General features: G+C 36.1%; 1 protein-coding gene across 1 annotated transcript in view; it reads right to left on the bottom strand.

Annotated features, from left to right (window-relative positions):
* Positions 1 to 521: 521 nt before the first annotated feature.
* Positions 522 to 26,712, bottom strand: part of LOC117327052 — a 35,650-nt gene continuing 9,459 nt past the window's right edge. The window contains exons 2-7 of the mRNA XM_033883880.1: positions 16,048 to 16,691; positions 13,912 to 14,799; positions 9,804 to 9,917; positions 9,197 to 9,550; positions 5,957 to 5,986; positions 522 to 2,780 (exon numbers count right to left, since the gene is read on the bottom strand). Coding sequence (XP_033739771.1) covers positions 1,462 to 2,780; positions 5,957 to 5,986; positions 9,197 to 9,550; positions 9,804 to 9,917; positions 13,912 to 14,799; positions 16,048 to 16,663 — 3,321 coding nt within the window. The 5' untranslated portion in view covers positions 16,664 to 16,691 and the 3' untranslated portion in view covers positions 522 to 1,461. The remainder of the gene's footprint in view (positions 2,781 to 5,956; positions 5,987 to 9,196; positions 9,551 to 9,803; positions 9,918 to 13,911; positions 14,800 to 16,047; positions 16,692 to 26,712) is intronic.

The raw sequence follows: 26,712 nt of genomic DNA on the forward strand, positions 1-26,712 counted from the left end.
AATCAGATTCCTCGCTGCATTGGATTCATTCATAATGCATAGCGGAGCACTTCCATGACGTTGATCAAAATGGTGTAACAATCACATCATGTGAACTCAACAGCATCTATCCGCTCATAGATGCGACCTAGATATGATTCACACTGAGGCAATGGGAGTCTGAAGTGCCAAATGTTAATTAACATAACTGTGGTGTAGACATATATCAACTATAACTTATTAGTAACAATATTGTAGTAAATGTATATCATACTTTCAGTATTACTTTAAAATTTTAGAATGTTTGAGTCTGCTGTAGTAATAGTGTATTGTAATACTGATCCAGAAAACTGAAATCAAATATCACACAATGATTGTAATGTTTAACATTATTGTATATTACAGAATGTTAAACACCATAATTTGATGTTGAATTTTTTGTGAGTCATTAATTCCTCTCACACATTAAGCAAATTTTAGAAACTGGTGAAATACACATCAGATAGAATGCATTAAAAAATATCTGTGTTGCTACTGCTCACACTGCCACCTACTGTCCTACAGTGTATACTGCTGGCCACCATTACATACAGTTAACTCTGTTAAACCTCTGACATCATAGACTGAAGAGTTCCAAATCAATGTGACTGACCAAATATGTAGTTTGACGAGTGATATCTCGACACTCAACCAAATTTGATTCGGTTTAGATGTGTCTTTAGACGTAATAACAATAGTTATGATAACAAGATAATAATACAAAGGGCTGTTTTTATCACCACTAATTTTCAGCTTTTCTCTTCCTCTGTCTGTTCCTTTGCCATCTCTAAAATAGATTTCCCTGTGGTTTTGATGTCATACTATCATTAATTCTATCTATTGTTTCATGCGAGTTTCATACATACTGTGTCAACATGTCTATACATCTGATGTAGGTAACTAATAACATGTACTTCCACAATCTTGTAGTTAGCACTGGATAGGACTCGCACCAATATACACAAATCTTCCTGTGCCCCATTATATACAACTCACATGCAAAGCTATCATCCTATCCTAATCTACAGTAGCTGCGGTTAGTGCGGGGAAGGACTTACACAACAAATAAATGAAAATTTCCATGTGTCCATATTTAAAACTCACATGTAACACTGTCTGCCTATTCATATCTACAGCTGTGATTAGGGCTGGGAAAGACTCGCACAAATATACACAAATCTCCTTGTGCCCCTCAATACAACTCCAATGTAATGCTGTCCACCCCTTCTTATCTACAGCTGTGACTAGTTCTGGGTAGGACTCGCACAAATATACACAAATCTCCTTGTGCCCCTTAAAAAACTTGCATGCAATGCTGTCAACCCAATCTTGTTTACAGCTCTGACTAGGTCTGGGAAAGACCATGGCAGCCATCTTCAATTTTATTTTCACTTAATACAAATATCTAGTCAGGACCTTCTAACTAATCATTCAATGCAAATTTCAACACTCTCGGTTGAAAAAAGTTAACGGACGACGCACGACGCACGACAGATGCCGGATGATACCCCATAGCAAAAGCTCACCTGAGCCTTGCCTTTGGCTCAGGTGATCTAACAAACAGTTGATCTTTGCATGCATCCAGAAAGCCAATATTTTTACTATAAAGACATCCTCACACTTACACTCTTTGAGTAGACGTACACACATAGGTGTATAATGATCAGATGATATGAAAACCATGTTTGGGGATGGTTTTGAGATTGTTAAATAATCAAGGAATCTGCTGGGACAATTCTTTATGTAGCCAACAGGTGTTTTGTTTCCATACAAAAGACCTACTGTGACATATATAGAATCATGGTCAAATCTGTACACTTCATCATTAGACCGATAAGTCTTGCGATCCTTTCTTACCAAAAATCCTGATAATTTGTCCAAGCTATCCTTCACAAATCCTACCTTTTTCTTAAATGTCATTGAGGCTCTGTCAACTTCACCATCAACCAAATTAATATCAAATGCTTCCTTTAACAATGTTTTGTTTACTTTATTACCATTTGGGTCTAGATCTTTTACCTTTATCTTCCCCTCATTGAGGAAGAGAAACAAAATGGCAGAACATTCTGGTAACTTTGACAATGCTTCCATGAAAAATTGGAAAGGTTTCTTAAAAAAATCAGCTCGTCTTTCCTGTAATTCTACAGACTTGCAGAAAAGCTGACAACATTGTGGGAATCCAATATCCGGTGCATAATATAGAATTCTTTTCATTTCTTCCTCTGTCCATGAAAAATTTCTTGGCTTATACATCTCTAAACGTTCTCGTTTTTCTTTTGCAATTTTGTACTCATCTGAGCTAAGATCAATGATGTTATGTTCAATGAAAACTGATCCCAAGGAAGATTTCGCCAAATTATTAAGTATTTCATTACGAATTGTAATGATCAGAAAATTGGCCTGGATTTGCTTGTCAACAAAAAGTGTTTGTAAATCTGTGATTCTTTGGTTCCACTCTTGTACATCCTTTCTACCAACATCTTTCTCACCAAAAATATCATCAATAAAAGTAATCAAATGACTGTTTGGAGCTAATAAATCTAATTTCTTAATTTTATGAAGCTGAAGGGGTTGTCTGCATGGCTGCTGCTCTATCAGCCAGTGAAGGAGTTGAATGGCGGTAGAAGTTTTGCCATCTCCTGTGTTTCCCTTGATGACTAAAACTCTGTTCTTTTGGAGCTTGTCTTGAGCATCATGGAAAGCTTTGTTTGCAAGGAATTTCTTCTTCTTCTTTTCTTGCGTGATCCTGGCTTTTGTTTTGTCTGTATGAAAAAATGGAAAATTCTTAAAGCTGATACCACCTGAATTTTGTCAAATGTATCTACATGTACTTTACACGACATGTGTTTCTCCTTATATTTGGTCCATCACAATATCCACCTCATTGGAGTCTAACACACATATCTATGGTACGCCACCCTCCATACCCTATACAAATAGGACCCCAGATTCCTCACACATAACCTCTAATGAGTTAAAATAGTAAGGAAACCAGTTAGGTTTTATATTGGACCAGATGGTACCCAACACATCACGGACCACATCTACGGTATGCCACCCTTAACCACCCTATGCCATCTTGCACCACTATCCATACCCCAGACTCCTCACACATAACCTCTGATGAGTTACAATAGTAACTAGAACTGTCGCCAGGATGGCTGACTAATACCCCCGCAATCTGCACGAGTCAATGGTGAATTGGAACTGTTAATTACAGGCTAACTAAGATAACCAAGTAATATATAGTGACCAGTTGCCATAGCAACCATAATTTTGAGAAAAGAAAGTGACATGCACATCTGTGCATGGTCCTCTATATTTGTGTAAAGTTTCATTGAAATCGGCCCTTCGGTTTATAAAATTAGGAGTTGTCTGGACAAACTCAAAGTCATGGTTCTTATCGGAAAACCTGTTAATAGTGACCAGTTGCCATACCAACCATAATTTTGAGAAAAATAAAGTGGCATGCACATCTATACATGGTCCTCTATATTTGTGTGAAGTTTCATTGAAATCAGCCCTTCGGTTTAGGAGGAGTTGTCTAGACAAACATAAAGTTATGGTTCTTATCAGAAAACCTGTTTATAGTGACGAGTTGCCATAGCAACCATAATTTTGAGGAAAAAGAAAGTGGCATGATGCACATCTACACATGATCGGACAGACAACCTGATTCCAGTATAATCCCTAACTTCGTTGCGGGTATACCCCCCTAACTTCGTTGCAGGGGTATAACAAACTTGTAAGGTTAGATATTGGACCAGACAAGACCCACCACAACACGGACCACGGCAAAGTCCATTATTCCAGTCATTTTTCTTACCTATATATAGGACCTCAATCTATAAGACATGGATTAATTTGCTACATGAAATACAGCGGGTTTAGGAACTAGACCATTAATACCAGATATGTATATACCGTATGTATTTATAGCATTTCCTTATCAGCCTTAAATTATCAAACCAAAACTTCAAAGCATTAACTGCAATTTCCCCTACTGGGCCCCGCCCCACCGGCCCCAGGGGAGCTACACCCTCCATTTATACGTTTGATCCACTTTGCCCAATTATGCTCAAGACTAAATTTCATCAAAATCAATTCAAGCATTTAGCACTAGTAGTGATTTAAAGGATTAACCTCAGTTTCCCCTACTAGGACCTGCAACCTCTTCGGCACCAAGGGAGCAACACCCTTTGTTTATACAACGTTTGATTCCCTTGGCCCAATAATGCTCCAGACCAAATTCCATCAAAATCCATTCAGGCATTCAGGACTAGTAGGGATTTAAAGGAAATGTTGATGGATGCCGGATGCTGCACCATGGCATAAGCTCACCGGCCTACTCACCTGGCCTGAACTTAAAAATTCTCAATAACTAAAATGGATGTTTTTCTGATCTAACTGGGAAGTGAATAAGAGGACCATGGGCCTTATAACAGTCATCTGACTCTTATACTAGACCCTTCTACTACTAGTACTAGTGTAAAGGTACTGTTGGCCAAAGTGGCCATGTTGGACTTTGGACCAACCAGAAAAATAACACTTGGTGAGGACCATCTCAAGATCATTGTAGCCAAGTTTGAGTTGAATGTCACAGGTGGAACTTTAGAAGAAGTTTGAAATAATTGTTGTTCAGGAAAACCAAGATTGCGCAATCATGTTACAAAATGGTCACCGTGAACCCAAAGTAAGTTTAACCTGTTCAACTGAGAGAGCAGAAGGTCAGTCCCAATCAACTGTTTGCCTCTGATGTACGGTAGGTCAAAAGTCAAAATGTAGGTCATACAGACTGTTTTTTGGTACAAATGTGGTACAAATGTGACACAATGACTCCCCTGGGTAATCTAGTATGAAGGTTCAGATACAGGAAGTGTGGGTGATGGAGCCTGAACAAACTATGTTTTTGGTGCAGGTCAAAATTTATGTTAGAGTGACCTGATTTTGGTACAAAACACACTGGCTCACAACTCAAGTATGAGATTCAAGTGATAAGTCGTTTAGAAGATACAGCCAGGAAAATATAGTGGAAGGACAGAGAGACAGATGGAAGGATGGAAGATGTAAACCTATAGTGCCAGCGTTCGAATTTAACGCTCGCACACTCGCTAAATGCGAGCTGATTTTTCATTTTGCGAGTAGAAAATTGTGGTACTCGCATTTTTCTGCGAGTGCATATAAATCCTGGTAAAACAGACACACATAGTAAAACATCGACGAAAACTTTAAACAAAAACCGACACACAGACAATGCATTATCTTGGTGACGCTTGTACACAGCAATCGTTAGTTTCAAGCGTCTCAAAGACTACGATATACATGAATATATTGTAATGGAAAAGAAACGAGAGTTTTAATACTTATTTCATTATTAGTCAAAGATTTTATGAGAAATCATACGTGATTAAATCAAATGAAATGACTGATTTTTTTTTGTTCTCTTGAAAATAAATTATAACATGTAAGTAATAGGATCAAAATCCTTCAATATTCATTGATCTTGAAGTTGATGATATTTGAAGGGAGTATACCCTGGCTTATATGAACAGTGAGTTAAATAAAACAAAAACAAAATTAATTGTATTTTGGCTCATATAAAAACTTTATTTGAAGCAACTGTTCTTTTGTTTGTGGTTCTGAAAAGTAAAGATTATTTATCATAAAACATCTGTTATATTTAATGTTAACACATAATTTCAAAATTGCGAGTAAGTTTGTAATTTTGCGAGTTAAAATTTTATCCACTCGCAACAACGTGCGAGTTACTAAAAAAGTTAAATTCTACCCCTGAGTGCCCCCCACCCCAGACTTGGGGACTTATAAAAGAAGCTTTATAATGATCAACCAATATTATATATTGAAACGAAGCATGTGGTCCTGGTCCCATGTTAAAAGGATATATTCTTACAGATCCAATTCAGTTTTCAATACTCACCTATCATTGGCTTGAGGTCAGAATGGATTTCTGTAAAATAAGAAATCTGTATCAAATATGTACAGCAAAATTGATGGCATTCAAAAGAATTTAATCATTTTTGACAGTACGTCTTTCAGACTTGCTACTATACATGTACCTTTATGAGATATGACTGTGGCCACACAAAGTATGATATACATTTGGTATGTATATTATATATAGTAGAAACTAGAACTGTCGTTTAGAGGGCCGACTCATACCCCCCGCTCCTGCAACCTCCATCGTTACTATGTGTTCATTTATACAATAAACGAGATATACAGTTAAATCTCACTTAGTCGTATTCAGTTTTCTTGGTTACCCTAATTCTTTTTTTATCTTTATTATGAATAAATTGTTGTACATAATATTATGAAATGATTTCACATGAGAAAATCTTTTCAATTGATCAATTTATAACAAAGAAAAAATTAAAAAGGTTATGAGAAAGGTAAAGTGTGAATGGAATTTATTCAAAAAATTGTGACGTGATATGGATTACGCACACCAAGGAGGAGTAGACCAAAAAACTAAGTTTTGTGCCCTGCAATGGTAACATAAAAGTTACGATGTTATATAGATTACGCACCTCTACAATGTATAAGGGTTATTGTCATGAAGTTTCATTGAAATTGGATAAGTAGTTTAGGAGGAGTAGCTGGTACATCGTTGCATCTACAAACTCACCCAAAAAACTAAGTTTTGTGCCCTGGTTACCATGGTAACCAAAATATACAACATCATATAGATTATGCACATCTACAATGTATAAGGATTATTGTCATGAAGTTTTGTTTAAATCGAATCAGTAGTTTAGGAGGAGTAGCCAATACATCATTGTGTCTACAGACGGACGGACAGACGGACGGACAACCTGATTCCAGTATACCCCCCCCCCTAACTTTGTTGCGGGGGTATAATAATGAAATCAACACAGCATTTTCATTGATTTCATTATTTCTACTATTTACACAATGCACATCATCCTTTAAAATTTTCATATATATATATGATTAGTTACATGTATTCAACATTACAGAACTAGTCAGAAACAATATCAAAAGTGTTCCTGTAAATTTCACCCTATTATCATCCCATTTGGATCTCAGCGCCCACCCCTAAATGAACTTTATCTTTTCTCACTTTTTTTCTACCTCCTTTCGTCTAATCATTGAACAAGAAGCCCATGGGCCTTAATAGTCCCCTGAATTTGACCTCTTCCTTAATAAGAAGTCGTTTCAAGATTTTAGCATAATTGACCCCTGTGACCTTGAATTCATTCTAACTTTGTTAACATTACCAGCATTGGCCGACAGCTTGATGGTATGCACTGACTGACTTTCAGGGACTGATGGATGGGGCCAAAAAGGGTCAAATTACATGGAATTTCAAAAGACTTCTCAAGACCTATATATACATTGTATCTATATAATGTAGAATCAAATACTTTTCATAGATGGAAGGGTCTTAATATATTTTACCAAAATTGTGATTTGGATGACCCTTGGGTCTCTTGTTTGCCCCTGGGGAGGGGGTAAACTTTAAATAGTTTACATGTATATCTAGGGAAATCACAATTTTGACTTTTATTTGTTTGATTTTTATTCGAATTTATTGTTATATTAGGTCACCTGATCTGAAGGCAGGTGACCTACAGTCATTGTGCTTCATCCATTCTCATGCGCTATGCATAAACTTTTCACATTTCAAACTTTTTCTAAAGTTTCACTGAAACTTGCCTTGAATGATCCTGAGATGGTCCTGACCACGATTTTTTTTTTCGGGGTTGGTCCGAAATCTAAGATGGCGGCCATGGCAGCCATATGGCAGCCACTGGTGCCATTGAGCTGAAACTTGCCTGAAGTGATCCTGAGAAATGTACAACACAACACGCATCCCATACTGATAAATTTAAGCAAGTTTGTATTATTTCCAAAGGCAATTGGAACAAATAATGTCCAAAAATGTGATTTCTCTATATAATCTATAGTAAAGTTTACCCCCTCCCTAGTGGGAAACATGAGACCTCAGGGTCATGAAATTTATAATTTTGGTACAGGACCTTAAGACCTTTCTAAATGAACCGTATTTGATTCTATCATATCTGAGATTTGGGAAGAAGATTTTTTAAATTTAAGTCAATTTGACCTTTTAATTGCCCTGCTCTTCAGACCTCTGGGGGGTCGTGACCATATAATTCACAATTTTGGTTGACTTTTAGACATGGAAGGTTCATGACAAATTACATTGAATTTGGTTCAGCAGTTTTGGAGGAGAAGTCGTAAATTGTTTATGGATGCACAATGCAGGACAAAAGGCGGTTAGAATAGGTCACTTGAGACTTCTCAGGTGACCTAAAAATTGCCGACATGCATTGAAAGACATACAAATATCTGACATGTATTGACAGACATACAAATGTCTGACATGTATTGAGACATACAAATGTCTGACATGTATTGACAGACATACAAATGTCTGACATGTATTGACAGACATAAAAATGTCTGACATGTATTGACAGACATACAAATGTCTGATATATATTGACAGACATACAAATGTTCGACACGTATTGACAGACATACAAAAATTGTACAAATGTTCAACATGTATACTTTGACATCAAACGGTAAAACGGGCATAGACTTTCTGTCTCACCAGCAAGCCCTGAGCCTCCAACACACGAAGCCTATGTACAGTTAGTCAACACCCATAAGATGTTGACCTTGGTAAATTACAGACTTTACACAGAGTGAAACACAATATTAATGTGAACATCATATAATACCTAAATGTATTAAACTTCGTAAATTTTATCCATGTCATTGAGTTATTGATAACGCAACACTTTTCTGACCTGAAAAGGGTCACTCTTTAATTACAACACCGATATGCGAGACTTGAACTCTTCACATCAGATAATCCCATGACCCTTAGGTCATGCAAGCCCTGACACTACTAACAACCAATTCAAGCCACAGGCTATCTAAATATTGGCCACCATCCAAAGGCTACTGGCTACCATCTACCAGCTATCAGCTGTAATCCATTCCCCATTGTCTACCAGCTACCAGATACCCCCGATGAGTTTTAAATATTAAAACGAAACCGGTCAGGTACATACACCTGTATGTCCAGTGATAAGCAGCTAACCAGTGAGGAGAGACATGAGCACAACCAGGTACATAATCCTAGTAAAACGGAAATAATTTATACCTTGTCTACATTCTTGCCTGGCGCTAACATTACTGATGCTTGTTGCCATGGTCTCCTGTCTATCTGCCATGGATTCCTGCCTGGTGGTAACATTACTGATGTCTGTTGCCATGGATTCCAGTCTGGTGGTAACATTACTGATGTCTGTTGCCATGGTATCCTGTCTATCTGCCATGGATTCTTGCCTGGCACTAACATTACTGATGTCTGTTGCCATTCTATCCTGCATTGTGCTGTAGGTTTCCTGTCTACCTGCCATGAATTGCGTGACTTCCATGCTTTCCTGCACAGCTTCCATCATTTCCTGGACGGCTTCCGTGGTGTCCTTCAAGGCTGTCATAGTTTCCTGTTTAGCTGTAGGATAAAACACATAATAAGTTACCTTCAACACATTTTAATTGGCATCTGATTTATCTGGTAAGATTTCATAGTTTGTCCTTATATACTGTTTATAACAGTCACCTAAGATTCACTATTTTTATAGAGATCTAGCATCTTGATTAAAGAATGTAGATATTTTGGTTCTAGAAACTCTGGGACCAAACAAGAAAATTTAACCCCTTTTTGTCTAATAATTTCATGCTACTAACATCATTTTTTTACGTACCTCCATCTTCGATAATTCTGCCTCCTTCACCAAAAATCATATTTTTTGGTTTAATGGTCACATGAACACTAGTGGAATTCTTCAACACCTGGTTAATCTCACAGGTATTAACCACTGAAAAAACAAGAGACCTTAAACTTTGAAGTTGACCTAGGTCAATAATATGCAGATAATAGAAGCTGATAACCACATCATTCAAATATTAATAGTATTGTGAAATTGTTGGTTAAAATTTAAATATTTTAGAATTAGTACAAACTTGGTAACCCTCTCCAATGCATGTTACAAGCCCATATCAGGACTCTTGGTAATTGAGAAGAAATCTTTTAGCCTATTTGACCCAACTGGGTCTCTTGGTATTGAGTATGTTGTCAAGCTATTTTGGGAGTCCTTTATCCCAGCATGCTACAGGCCCTATATTAGGTCTCTGTGCCTTTGGTCATTGAGAAGTCTTTTTAATTATTTTAGCAAATTTGACCCCTGTGACCTTGATTGTAGGTCTAGGTCATTCTTTTGAACAAGCTTGGAAGCTCTATTTAGATCAAGAGGCCAAGAGGGCCTGTATCGCTCACCTGGTTTCATGAGATATGAAACAAGAACTATGCTGAAGTATATTTGTCACTGGTATTGCTATGTCAATATATCATAAGCATTTTATATGGGTACATGAACATTGGTTTTATTGTAATTCTCAAAATGTCAATTTAGCCAAGTTGATCCCTTTTGGCCCCGCCCCTCAGCCCCACGGGGGGTCAGCCCACCATTTGTACAATTTTGAATCCTGACCCCAAGGGGGTGCTACAAGGCAAATATGAGCAATATCCATTGCTCGGTTTCAGAGAAGAAGTCGTTTATATCAATATAGCCCAATTGACCACATTTGGCCCCGCCCTCAGGCCTCTGGGGGGTCAGCCCCACCATTTGTTCAATTTTGAATTCCTACCCCAAGTAGGTGCTACCAGGCAAATATGAGCGATATCCATTGCTCGGTTTCAGAGAAGAAGTCGTTTATATCAATATAGCCCAATTGACCACATTTGGCCCTGCCCCTCAAGCCCCTGGGGGTCAGCCCCATCATTTGAACAATTTTGAATCCCCACCCCATAGTGATGCTACCAGGCAAATATAAGCAATATCCATTGCTCGGTTTCAGAGAAGAAGTCGTTTATATCAATATAGCCCAATTGACCACATTTCACCCCGCCCCTCAGGCCCCTGGGGGGGGGGTAGCCCCACCATTTGTTCAATTTTGAATTCCTACCCCAAGTAGGTGCTACCAGGCAAATATGAGCGATATCCATTGCTCGGTTTCAGAGAAGAAGTTGTTTATATCAATATAGCCCAATTGACCACATTTCACCCCGCCCCTCAGGCCCCTGGGGGGGTAGCCCCACCATTTGTTCAATTTTGAATTCCTACCCCAAGTAGGTGCTACCAGGCAAATATGAGCGATATCCATTGCTTGGTTTCAGAGAAGAAGTCGGTTATATCAATATAGCTAAATTGACCCCTTTTGGACCCGCCCCTGAGATCCCCAGGTCAGCCCAATCATTTGTACAATTTTGAATTCCCACCCCATAGTGATGCTACCAAGCAAATATGAGCGATATCCATTGCATGGTTTCAGAGGAGAAGACGTTTATATCAATATAGCTAAATTACCCCCTTTTGGCCCCACCCCAGAGGCCCCCAGGGGGTCAGCCCCATCATTTGTACAATTTTTAATCCCCACTCCATAGTGATGATACCAAGCAAATATGAGCGATATCCATTGCTCGGTTTCAGAGAAGTCGTTTATATCAATATAGCTAAATTGACCCCTTTTGGCCCCGCTCCAGAGGGCCCAAGGGGGTCAGCCCCATCATTTGTACAATTTTGAGTCCCCTACCCAAAGGGATGTTTCTGACAAAATTTGGTGAAATTCCGATCAGCAGTTATGAGAAGAAGTCAAATAAGTTAATTGTTGACGGACGGACGACGGACGGACGACAGACGCCACAGTATGGCATAAGCTCACCTTGGTCCTTCGGACCAGGTGAGCTAATAAATAGAATTTTATCTAGAAACAATCAATCATTATTGTATCATTACTACCACTGTTTACAAATACTGAAAGGACAAAAAGACACAACTGATCCACTTCTGGTGTACTTAAATTACAAACATACAATGTCAATCATATTCACCAAGATGCATGATTGTCAATATATTTGATATTTATGAATGTTTTTACAAATAAACCACGGCTATCCCAAGTTGATAATGAAGGGGCAATATTAAATCATTTTAGTTAATTGTCTTAACACCAAGAGTTGATGACAGACTGAGATACAGGCATGATCACATCCATGTGAAATGTTGCGACATCAGTTTATAACGCTTGCCTATTTGTGTGACAGGAGATTATATGGCAACCGAAACAGCAAGAAATGCCATTGGTGATGAAAACCATCAAATTCACCTAAAAACTGTAAGCAATAGACTGTGAAAGTCAAATTTAGGCTCAAGTCACAAAACAATTGGTTAACCACTGACAAGTGCCTCTCGGCACCAAGTGTGATGGTTGACGGCATGTCTGGACAGACCTTTCCCAATGAGATATTGGATCGAGCTCGGTGTCCATGCATGCTCTTCATTGATGAATCTTGATTCTCATTATTTCAATAAGACAACCATTAACTATGTACCGACGTTGAGGGGGGAGTATTTACAGACATTTGTGTATTGGAGAATTAAATGTTTGCTGTCGAGATGAGATCCTAAAACCTTATGTTGTGCAATTTATTAGGAGGCACCATTTGAACATGACCTTCCGACAGGATAATGCTAGACCACTCGCGATCGTTGCAAGAGGTTTGGAAGGACCTAGAACATCATCCCTATTGAATGGCTCCATATAGCCCCAATTTGTCCCAGTTGAACACTTGTGGGATGAATTAGACAGAAAAGTTTGGAATTGGCCAAATATCCTAATTAACATCTCTGAATAGCCCAACGCACTTACCGATCAATGAAATAAAATTCCTCTACGAACAGTCAATGACCTTATGAACTTAGGCCCCTCAGAATTAGAGACACTATATATATATATATATATATGGTATACATACCGTATTCTTTTAGTTTACCCTGAAGTTGCTGTTGTGTATCTTTATCCTTTCAGTGTGTATATCAAGTGTATCACAATTAATGACAATTGGATTTTGAAATGGAAATATGTATGTAAGATGTGAATAACTAATTATAAAAGAGGAATCTCTCAATGCTGCACACAACACACCTATAAACAACAAGAGGCCCAGAGGGCCTTTAATATCTCTGACCTGAATATATCATATACAAATGTCCAACATTTTGAGCTGCCTCTCCAAATAATGGTTCAATCTAATAGGTACTGTTCAGGAAAACCATGATTGCGCAATCATGTTAAAAAATGGCAACCATGGCTGCCATTGTCAAAGTTTTTCGTAGGCCGGAAAATAACAGCACTTTGTTGGTCCCCCTTCCTCAACATCCTCACCAATTTCCAGTTCAATGGCACCAGTGGAACTGGAGAAGAAGTTTAAAATGTGTTTTTCAAGATGGCGGTCATGGTGGCCATCTTGGATTTTGAACTGACCGGAAAAAATTACAACACTTGGTCAGGACCTTCTCAAGATCATTTCTGGCAAGTTTCAGCTCAATGGCACCAGTTGAACTGGAGAAGTTTAGAATATGTTTTTCAAGATGGCTGCCATCTTGGATTTCGGACCGACCCAAAAAGTAACAACAATTTGTCAGGACAATCTCAGGCAAGTTTCAGCCAAATCCCACCTGTGGAACTTGAGAAGAAGTTTGAAATGTGAAAAGTTTACGCACGGCGCATAACGACAGACAAAGCATGATGACTATAGGTCATCCTGACCCTTTAAGAAATATATGTCCTACTCTCCCCGTTTCGTTTCTTTAAAAAGACTAATTCCTAAAACATCAAATGAATTTAGAAAATTGATCTGAACTTGGATCTGATCTGTGATTTGAATGATGTTTATTATCTTTATACTGAATTGACAGACATACAATAGTCTGATGGTGTATAAAAGATCCATATAATCACTGAAGATTTTACCTTTTATGGTTTGTAAATTATTTGCCATGGTTTCCTGCCTCACATCCATGGTTTCCTGTCTAGCTAACATTGTTTCTTGTCTGGTGGTGGAATCACCGATATCTGTCACCATGGATTTCTGCCTCACATCCATGGTTTCCTGTCTGGTGGTGACATCATTGATGTCTGTCACCATGGATTTCTGCCTCACATCCATGGTTTCCTGTCTGGTGGTGGAATCACCGATATCTGTCACCATGGATTTCTGCCTCACATCCATGGTTTCCTGTCTGGTGGTGACATCATTGGTGTCTGTCAACATGGATTTCTGCCTCACATCCATGGTTTCCTGTCTGGTGGTGACATCATTGATGTCTGTCACCATGGTTTCCTGCCTCACATCCATGGTTTCCTGTCTGGTGGTGACATCATTGATGTCTGTCACCATGGATTTCTGCCTCACATCCATGGTTTCCTGTCTGGTGGTGACATTATTGATGTCTGTCACCATGGTTTCCTGCCTCACATCCATGGTTTCCTGTCTGGTGGTGACATCATTGATGTCTGTCACCATGGATTTCTGCCTCACATCCATGGTTTCCTGTCTGGTGGTGACATTATTGATGTCTGTCACCATGGATTTCTGCCTCACATCCATGGTTTCCAGTCTGGTGGCCAAGGTGACATCAGTGATGTCTGTCGCCATGGTTTCCTGCCTTACATCCATGGTTTCCAGTCTGGTGGTGACATCAGTGATGTCTGTCACCATGGTTTCCTGCCTTGCATCAATGGTTTCCAGTCTGGTGGTGACATCATTGATGTCTGTCGCCATGGCTTCCTGCCTCACATCCATGGTTTCCTGTCTGGTGGTGACAACATTGATGCCTGTTGCCATAGTTTCTTGTTCAGCTGTAAGATATAAACAATAAATTGACTTCAGCATGTTTTCCTTGTCATCTGAGCTTTCTGATAAGAATCCAAAGTAATTAATCCATTATCCCTCAATCCTTGTAAAATATTCTGCTATATATATTCCTCCTTCAGTATATTTATATCAAACAAGAGATCCCAATAATGACTTAACATGGATTTTCCTAAACTAGAAATTGGGTCCATTAAAAGGACCTATTCCCCTTAAAAAATCTTGTGAAGATTCCCAATTTGCCATTGAATTTCCCAATTTTGAAGTCATTAAGTATGTTTTATATGAAAAATAAAAAAACAGCAACAGATAACAAAATCAAAAATAATATAAAGGCAATATTTATCATAGAAAAACTGAAATGTGTATGAATTTCACTGTTTTAGTTTTTTTAGTTTTTCCCAATGTCACATTTTGTCACGTAGAAATTCCATATTCAATGGGCCCTGGACCCAGTTGAAAAATTGTAGGAAAATCCCTGACTTAAAGTTCTTGGCAAAACTGACCTTTCCTCTTCTTTCAGCACATGTAATATACTTTTAATTACTATATATTAATTTTTAAGTCTCAATATTGAACAATTGCACAACTAGCAACAAAGAAACCATCAATGGCATTAGAAATATTCACTACGGTACTTAATTTCTCAGAAATGGTGATTTCAAACTCTGTCTGCTAAAATCATAGATGCCAGTCTATTTACCAGCTTCTTTTCCAATCAATCTTAAAACCAGTTACTACGAGGAACCTACAAACAAAATTTGTGAAAAATCCATTTAGTACTTTCTAAGAAATACAGAAGCAGTAATTATAATAAGTTTTTTTTTTTTTAGGACAGACAGCAGACGATGGACGAAAGTTTCGTACAATAGACGATTTACAATTTGAACAGCCCTACATCTAATGATGGCGGGCTGAAATAGAAGTAAGTAACTACAAGGTAACTTAAATTATGAAAACTATTACATTTTGTTTAATATTTGCCATAATATTTTCTTTTGTGGATTTTTGGAATTGTGTGTGACAAAATTGGAAATGCATTTGGAATGGGATAATTTTGTGCACTCAGTTAATGTAGGCAGGAAAAGCACTGCCCGACATCTAGGCTTGCCTCATGGGGTTTTTGAAACAATTAAAGGCAAAAATTCTCAAAAGGAAGGTCTATCTGCTGAAAATCAAAAATATTTCGGTTATAAGTCCAGTGTCTTTTTGAGTGATAATATATCATAACTCACTTTTAATGTCCTCCATGATGGCCCCAAAATCATGTTGTTGTTTGCTCAGTTTCTCTATGTCCTCATTCTCTGTATCAGGGTCCATGGTAACAGCCAGGAGGTTGTCAACTGCTGTCACATATGTGTCTCCTGTCAGAGAGCCTTGTTCTATCTCGGAGATACACTGATGGATGATGCCCCATATACAATGGAAGTCTGTATCAGACAGTGATGCTCTCGACAGGTGTCCATGTGTCTCATTGCGTTGGATTCTCAATCGGTCAATATTAGCTGCCAGTGACCGGTCTGTATTGTCTGGTGTCCTGCCCCAACCCTTTGTATGAGGTGGAATGTTGATACCCTGGAGGTTACGAATTAGTTTATACAGGAAGCTAAAATCTAAATCCTCCAGGGTACCGGTAAACACTCCACCTGGAGGGAACAGAAACTGTTGTTGGCGAGGCTCAAGCTTTCTGCTGAGGTGAACCCTTTGACTTTGTAGAATTGCAGTAAGTCCAGGCGGTGGTATGTTTACCCTCAGCACATCTCTGAGCACATCACTGCAGACATCTACAACCAGTCGGGACAGCCTTGCAAAATTTGTAGTTTCAGTGCTGGAGAAATACTTGGTGGCCATCTTAGAAGCTATAACAGGCTGGAGGAAGCTGGAAAATAGAAAGAATATAATAGTTGGGTTTTTTTCATTTGAGACTGATCATGATGCAACCTGGCTTTGCACTGGTTAATCTAAATAATGTGCAAACTGAACAGTCATTTGGTTATGTAGTAGTCACATCTTTATAATTTTAAAACTATACACCAATATACTTATCTAAAGAATTCAAAGATTTTTTTTTTAAGTAAGACAACTAGGCCAGGCGTCTAACTTTTCCAATTCGCACCTAGATTTTATGACTAGGTAGCCAAATAGGCCACCTGGTAAAAATATCTACTTTGAGTCGTGTAATTTTATCCAACTAAATATGTAAATAGATCAGGTAAGAGCAGTATAATTGTGTGTATTGATTTTATCTAAATACAGCATATTATGAAGTCATCAGAGTTTTATGGTACAAAAATAGTAAAAAGAGGCCCATGGGCCTTATTAATTACATGACCTGGGTTATAAAATATCAAAGTTAAATTAATTGACCCTTTTTTGCCCCGCCCATCAGCCCAGGGGGTCAGTCAGGGTATAAACATGTGCATACCAGCCGTCATTCCATGCTAATAATGTTAACAAAGTTAGAATGAATTCCAATAGAAATCTGCAAACAACTGGAAGTCAAAATTGTGATTTCCCTATATAAACTAGTAAAGTTTACCCCCTACCCAGGGGCAAATGGAGACCCCAGGGTCATGAAATTCACAATTTTGGTATTTCAAGCACCTTAAGCCTTTCATTTATGAAGAGTATTTGATTCTAACTTATTTAGGTCTTGAGAAGAAGTTTCTTGACCTTTCAGACAATTGTACCCTTTTTGGCCCTACCCATAAAAGCTGGTGGGGGTCAATCGGTGCCAATATACATGTAGTTTACAAAAAGCATCCCATACTGATGATTCTAACCAAGTTTGTATTATTTCCAAAGGCAACTGGAACAAATAATGCTCAAAAGTGTGATTTCCTTATATAAACTATAGTAAACTTTACACCCTCCCCAGGTGGAAACTTGAGACCCCAGGGTCATGAATTCACAATTTTGGTAAAGAACCTTAAGACTTTCTATCTATGAAACAGTATTTGGTTATACCACATCTGGGAGTTGAGCAGATTTTAGATTTTTAGCTAATCTGACTCTTTTTTGGCCCCGCCCCTCAGGCCCCTGGGGGTTGGGACTATATAATTGACAAATTTTGTTGACATTTGGCCATGGAAGCTTCCTGCCAAATTTCATTGAATTTGGTTCAGCGGTTTTGGTGAAGAAGATGAAAATGTAAATTGTTTGATTTGTTTTAGCTAGTCAGCGACCATTGTCAGAAATCTTTAAAGACTTCGCTATAGTCACCTTAACTACTACAAGTTTGTCATAATAAGTGAACTTAGTTTGAAGCAGCAAAGTTTCTAGTATTTCCACCAAAATTATTGTGTTTTTCTGTAGGGTTGATAGATAGATTATGTTATGTTGGAGTGAAAATTATATTGTTGTACCTCCCTGTATAGCTGCATGTGTATAATATGATGCATCGAAATTGTTAATTAGACTAATTAGATAGTAATTTTATAATCATTTCTGTATGACAGAACACATTTACAGAGATTGACTGATATCACACTGTATGTACAGTTGAGTGTAGACTAAAGGTTACACAAAGTGAACTCCGAGTGCACTCCGTTTGGACTTGGAGTGCACTCCGTTTGGACTCCAGGTAAACTTGGAGTGCACTCGGAAAAAGTGCACTCCAAGTTTACCTGGAGTCCTATCAGGCCCCAATCCTACCTGGGTCCACATGTATCACATGTACCTGTAACCAAGTACATGTTTATAGATAGATGTATACTCTTATATATACATTTAGGCTCCTTAAACATGTAACAATAAGATAAGTGTTACTGTTTTTTCATTGTATATATCATCTTATTATTTTGTTGGTTCATTTTTAGTTGGTTAACTAATTACAATATCTAATATAATAGATTTTTTCTATTAGTAAACCTTATATAAAATGAATAGATCTGGCACTTCTATGAAAAATGTATGATAACATTCCTTTGATTTGAAGAGTTTTAACAAGCCACGTAAATTAATAGAAATTGGTAATAAACAAAAAGTAAAACTATTTGGCAAGTTGTTTGTGGTCTCTCAAAATGTAGAGTTTGATTGTGTACTGGAAATATCTTGTACTCGAAGTACTACTGTTTTTAATATTTCAAATACTTTTCTTCCAACAGTTTAAATTTATCAGAACATACAATACAAAAGATTTTTTTGGGTTTTTCATCACCTTGATAGCATATTCCGGATCCAATGTCTAGTATTGATTTACAGATTAAACTTATAACATCAAACTAACATTTCCATTTGGTAAACCATCTTTGTTTTGTTACACCTGCCTCATTAAATCCTGGTCATAAATGAAGTTCTTTTAACAGTTATATAAGATACAATCCCCCCTCCAACTTTACCTTGTAAGGTATGAAGATTTGGACAGGTGTACACATGGTCATCTAACTAGATAAAGACCCCCTTAATTGTTAGATGGAAACTGGTCATCACACCTTACCTTTACATAGCCAGAGTTTCCTCTGGCCCTGGCACAATGTCTGGTATGGTGTGCAGGGCTAGAGGAAACTCAGGCTGACCTATACCAAGGTCATATAGAATATAGGTACAGACTTGTGACTGTCGATATCTGAAACTTTTGAAATGATATGATTGTCCATTCCTATTACAGTATTATCAAAACAGTTATAAGTCATTATTATAAAATATTTGGGAAAAAAAAATTCAAACTGCACTATTACTTTATGTCTTTGATATTATAATGGAAGTATGTATAGAGTATTAGAAGTCAATATGTAAATCAATATAGATTAATATAATTTTCATGTTTGAGTTAAGTAAATACTTATCAAACATTCCATAAACCAACTGTAGCTGGCCTTATGTCATTTTTTTTTTTTTTAAGTTTGAACATTTAAATTTATGATTATATAATAGGCTTGCATGAACAACCATTGTACATTCATGACCTGTATCTATTACATACAATGTATGAGTGACACATACTATGATTGATATTGACTGAATGGGAACATGTAGTTCCAACAGGTAAATGGTACATAGGTTGCTGTGTCCAACTGTCCTGGGGCAAATTGTACCTCAGGCTCTATAATCTTATTTCCTGGATGAGAACAATGTGTACTTATTACGGGTAGAAGGCTATAGGTTAATTTTGGGAAATGGTGAATTTGCATTCATTATACCATTTGGAATAACACTGAAATTATTATTATTTTTTTTACTTTAATCTCTTTCTTTACAATAAATTTTTAAATCAATGTCTTTATATTTTTGAATATAACAAGATAAGAACTGCATCATTTCTTAATTTAATTTGCATTATTTTTTTCTGAACTTATATCATTCAACATTGTACCTCTACATACCGGACACCTACAGAAACCGGCAAATACGTTTGGTCTCAATACTTGCGGCTTAGACAGGTTACAATGTAATAACTAAGAAACAGCCTATTTTTACTTTCTAATTTCAGTATAGAATGACTTCACTTCAATAGAGTTGGTCTTCTTAAACCTGTTAAACAATTTGTTAATGGTTTTACAGCTTATCTTTACATTTCCACCTAATAAATTACACTGGTATTTCGTTTATACATGTAATTTTGGTCTGATTAAGGCCTCTCAGATGGAGAGCTTTACAATCCTTTTCTTCAAGTCAGGAAATAATCTTACTGTTCTGTTAATTGGCCTGAGGTTATAACACACCCTGCTAAATTGCACAGCTTCATCATTTCAAGCCATACAGTGATAAAATTGACATAGGTATTTCTGTGAACCCAGGACAGTACCTGTAGCTGGCTTCTAAAACTCACCTGGCACAGGTCTCAGGTGTGTCAGGCCAGAGTCAGTCATGCATGACCAATAATAATAGCAAATAAACAGATACTGTCAGATTTTAATTTGAGAACTTGTTTTAATTGTGCCATTGATGTGGAAGACGAGCTTCATGTTTTAATTCACTGGCCATTGTATAATGAAATACATGTAAGAGATGCACTGTTTTTAAGAGCCAGTCAACTAGATAGTAATTTTAATAATTTTTGTGATACAGATAAATCTAACTTCATACTCCACAACAGTGATATGTGTTTTTACGGTGCCAAAGCCTGCAAACAAATTTTAGATAAAAGAAAAAATGTGTTTTATAGGATTTAATCGTTTACTATATTTTTTATCTTAATCATGTTTTTATAGTCTCTCATAACTCTATATAGAGTGGCCTCTATGTTGTTGTTTTTTTTTAAATTTTGTACATGTATGTTGATATTCTTGTTTATATGTAAATATTTTATTGAGGGTGAGACTTTAATAAACTATTTGAATTGAATTGTCATTCATTATGGGTAGTCCGGAACGGCTGATTCCCTGAATGCCTACATTTTGAAATAACACCCTACTGAGTATGTTTGTACAGTAATTATAGTCTGTTCTGGTGAAGTCACTTAAGTCACCTGTATTTTAACTGTGTGTTACCTGTAGATTTTATAGTATTTCTCATCAAAATCAAAGGTCAATATTCAATGAATAAATACTGCACAAAAATATGATATTTTAGAATTACCTATATGCACATGATATTTGTCAATATTTATTTAAACAAAAAAGAAATTATCAAATTAATAAATATCAATAATTATCAAATTAATATTAATTAATAATTCATTGCATTAAATATTAATTAACAATTCATTGAAATTAATATTGTAAAATATTCATTAATAATTCTTTAATTATCAATTTCATCAAATCAAAATGTAAATCAAATACTTTGCTTTGTTTTTAATTACAAGTTATACTCAAACGGATCTCTTTTTTCATTTGAACACCTCTCTGATATCACAAAGACTGAAAATAATGATGTTGATAAGTAAAAATCGCTCACTTTACTGGTCGAGATAAGTAAAAACGATGAGCTGTGATGTAGCCCTGGCTACGGGATGGCATAACACTTGAAGATGAATACCGGAGCTACATGTATGTATCTATATACTACACCATTGAAAAGACGTAAGGTTCCGAGCACAAAAGGATAGAGGGAGACAGAACCGTTGAAACCACTACCACAACGACCAAGGACGGCCAATCACTTAGAAGCCTGGCACAGGAAATTCAAAAAGATTGTACACCATGCACATCCAAACATGTTCACCATTATACGGACATTAAAGGACATACAAGCGAGGTACGGACAAAAGCCCCCCCGGACATTAGCCCCCCCCCGGACATTAGCCCCTAGGACAAAAGCCCCTTCACACTAATCAAAAAGTGGACAAAAGCCCCTTCATAAAAAAAAATATATATATTTTTTATTATATTGATCTAAAAAAAAAAATTCAATGTTATAGTATAACAAATGTAATATTCTAAGATTATGATAGTGATATTCCAAAATGCATTAGCATATATGTACATGTACATTTCAAGTGCTCAATATATTATTAAGATTCTCATAGTGTTGTTTTCAAAATAAGATATAAAGATATATTAACTTGCAGAATTCTAATTCTCTTATAACTTATATATCAATGTGATTAATATTATACTATAAATTTCACAATTCTGTTTAAATAAAATGTTGAAATGTATATGCTAGTGTCTTGGTTTTCTTTAGCTGTCAAGTGATTTCTACAGGTAAAATACAGGTAAAATATCTCGGGTAAATACAGAACATGTATGAAACAGACTATAATTACACTTCCTTTGATGTCTCTGTCTATTGTTCTAAATATGTAGGCGTTCGGGGAACACACCTCCGGAACTACATACTTATGTGTACATTATGTCAGAACATTAATTTAACCAGGTAATACTCGTAAATATGTACAGTTGTAAATATATTTTTTTCTAATGATCTATATAATTACTTGCCTGAACTGAGTACATATATGTAGAGAATGTCTTATAAAAAAACACATAATTCATTATATACTGTTAATTTTCAATATTTTGAATAATCAATAACATAATATATAGATGATTATCTGAACTTCCTTTACAGTCATGATATATGTACAGTAATAAATATTCTAATTGAAATAATTTTCAATTCCTTAATAGAAATTAGAATGAAATACAATTTACTTACATACTAATAAAATATGGAATAATAAGCAATTAACTTTCATAGAAACCTGATTATGGCATAAATTGTATAACTGTCTTTATTAGCATGTATTAACAATAAAATAAATATTCCTAGTAGACTTAATAAATGTAAATAGTAATATTAACAGAACAAAAGTAATTTGTAAAAATCTATTTATATATGTAAATTATATTAAAAGCATCAAAGTATTAATACATGTATGATATAGTCTGATTATAGAACTGGGGTAGACATGGTATCTTATAGGACTCCAGGTAGACTCGGAGTCCACTTGGAGTGTACTCCAAGTCCATATGGAGTGCACTCGGGAGTGCACTTGGGTGTAACCTTTAGTCTACACTCGACTGTATTAGTATCAGATTAGGAATACAAAAATTACCTGTGTTTCTGCTAACCCTATAGGCCTACTGTACTGAACCTGTATTTCTGTGCCTACCCTGGTGGTGTTTTTAGTTAAGTAGAGATTGAATAACATAACGAAAAAAATGAATCTTAGTAAAATCAAAGTACTGAAAGTACTGAGGGAGGCTTTAATCAGATGAAAAGGTGATATTTGCAATAAAGCAAGAAGAATGATTAAACTGATATCATCATGATTGTTGATAGATACATTCAAGAGTGAGGTATTGAGTAGTTAAACGTTTCTTCTCAAGAGTTTAAAGCCAATTAGATGAAATGGTTTTCAATCCAGATGGACACACAGTGTAATCAGGTTTAACTGTCTTGATGTACACAATGGTTTTAACCATATTGAAGTTTCAAACAAACTTCTACAAAGTATTTAAACATATCCACTTAAGTGTTTAAAGTCAACACTTTTAGTTAGGTTGTTTAACATTTCTACTTATTGTTTAAACAAGCTTCCTCTTAAATAGTGAAATATTTCTAATTAAGTGTTTCAAGCAAATTTCTGTTTTAGTAGTTAACATTCATACTTAAGTGTTTAAAAGTGTTTAAACCGTCCTGATCAACATAATGCTTTTAACCATCCTGATGACAGTCTTAACTATCCAATTAAGTTTCAAACTTCCACTTGTCCAGTTCAAAGAGACTAGTACTATCGAATTGCATTATCAAAGACTAATTATTATACTGATCTACAAACAACTGTCAATTATACTGTTGTGTATTAGAATTGTATTGTTATTCACATGGTTCTATTAATATTGTTTAACATGACAGGTTAAATTTTTATTAAACATTTATTAAACATTTACAATGTATTTTACATTTTACATTTAAGAATTAATCTGTGCACTTAAGTATACATGTAACTCAATTTGAAACAGAAATAACAAGAACACATATAATTGTTGATATGTCCATTTTTGAAAACATGACAGCACCCAGTTATAGTTACAACTTATAACAAAAAATAGAGCTAAACAATTATAATTATGATGATTTATATTGTGCTTTTTGTATTATGAGCCGCCTGTCAAAGAATCATATTGTTTAATCCTGTACATACTGTATTATAATAACATTGTCAGCATAATTTGCCATAAATGCGTGTGCGCATATATGTATAAATGTTTCATCTCTACAATGTAAGAAGTTTTACAGTTTTTAACAATACCTTTGACAGACACATTGTACGCTGAATGTCTGCATACATTACAGGAGTTAGCTTCCGACATAAATTCAAATGTTCTAAAACATTTTCGAGAGTTGGCTAAAACATTTTTGTCCATTTATTAGCCCACTATCATCAGATTATTTATCTAGCAATCATTTTTTTTGTGACGTTGGTCCTCCCCTGCCCCCTGTGATAAATATTGTAAACAGAGCACATGCTTAATTAAATTTAAATCACTGCCTCCGCTAGGGATCGAAGCTGGTGCCTCTAGCTTACTAGTCTTATACTCAACCAATTTAGCTAAAGAGAATTTAAGATCTCTCTAGCTGAGCGGTATATTGCGGCTAGTATTAATAGCAGGGTTACAATATAAACAATTTCACAGCAATATTAATATTCATTGAAGATATTAATGAGATATATATATATACTTCAAAAAGTAGTATAAGGTATGCAATTGGTATACATTTTGATTATCTAAAATTATTTTTCATTTTATTAATTAGCCCAATTTTACTCTGGCCCTGTCACCACCGGAATCGGAACGCAATGGACCGAAAAGACCACATATGCTTTATTGTGTTTTTCTTCTTGCATAGTTTAAATTAAGAAAACTAAGCTTATCATTTCCCAAAGCCTGTGTGAATTATATTAAATTCAAAAATTCAATATTTGTAAATTTATACGGACGAAATTAAACACCTAGATGGGACTAAATGGGTGTTCTTGGGTAAATAAATATATAATTTATTCATATATGTAAGGTAGGTGTTATGTCACATCTGATTTTATTGTATTTGCACCAAATTCTTAGCGACACTAAACGGTGTCGGATATAATTCCTCGTTTTCATATAGTAGCACGCTCCGGCCCTACACCAGACATGGTGACAGGGCCAGAGAAAACTTGGGCTATTTATCAATATACACAATAGTTTCACAGCTTTGTGTATATTACATAAAATAATTTGCTGGTTAAATCATCAGTTGTAAAAAATGTCATGAAATGCCTTTCCAGTTGCATTGGGGTACTCCTAGCTGCGATAACGTAGCTCTGGACGACGGACGGACAATTTCTGACAGATTGTCGTCGTCAGAGCTACGATTCCCTCCCATTGCTCGTAATGTAGCAAAACAGTGAACCTCGAAAATGCTACAAATAGCGGATATCGTTTAACTTTGGAGTAATAGTTGGTATAATTAAACATTTCTAACACAATTTTGCAATGTATTAGCCTACCGTCTAATCTGGAAATCTTTATTTCGCATATTCTGATATCATACTGGAGTTGTCTCCGTGATCCGCCATGTTACTTCTCGAAGAACTCTCGCGAGGATGCTGACCCAAATATGAAACCCGTGACCATATATGGATGAAGCTACTACGATAAATAAATACATTATCAGAGATATTTAACCTCTGTTTTGTAACTCTTGTGAAGAAAGCGAATCTTACTTTGCGTAATTTAAATATTTTCAGAATGAATTGACCTTCCTTACTGAGATATATTACTCCGAATCTGTTTTTCTGTTGAAATCTCGCGGGAAACCTTATTAGCATCAATTAATTTTGATTTTCTTATAAGGAAATTGACCTTTACACTTGTATCAAAGATGGCGGTATGTTTGAACTGATATCTCTGTGTGTCTTGCTCGTTTTGGATTTTACTATTTATTATCAAACAATTGAAGTAATGTGCAGGTTTGTGGCTTGATTATTAATAATAGATACCAGAATCATCAATTTACATGTGTTTTTTTATCAGAGAAAATTTTTACCACCGCTAATACTGCCCGATGTGAATCACATCGGGGCTTGCTACACTATCGGCAATGGGAGGGACTTCATGCCCTGCCGGAGAGCAGTTTAGGCAGGGTATGAATATTTGTTCTAGGGTACTCCCTAATGATGGACCATTAAGATCTAAAAATATTCCAATTGTAATTAGTTATGAGAACTGAATGTAGATGTCTATGGTATGAGTCTTTATTATTAATACTATAACCAACTGCAGTTAATATTATTCCAAAAATTCCAAATTCTGTATATTCTTTGTGAATGACAACTACGACTAACAAATACAATAGTTTTGTTAGCTTTATAAGATAAACGATCGGATTTCAGCATACTATCACTGACCCATGATACAGGCTTTTTTATGAAATATAAGCTGCGATAACGTAGATCTGGACATTATGTCTGTCTCAGAGCAGTGTAGGAAGGGTATACTCGTCTAATGATGCAGTGATCGGGTCTA

The sequence above is a fragment of the Pecten maximus genome, chromosome 5 (genome assembly GCF_902652985.1).
Source record: "Pecten maximus chromosome 5, xPecMax1.1, whole genome shotgun sequence".
Lineage (NCBI taxonomy): Eukaryota > Metazoa > Mollusca > Bivalvia > Pectinida > Pectinidae > Pecten > Pecten maximus.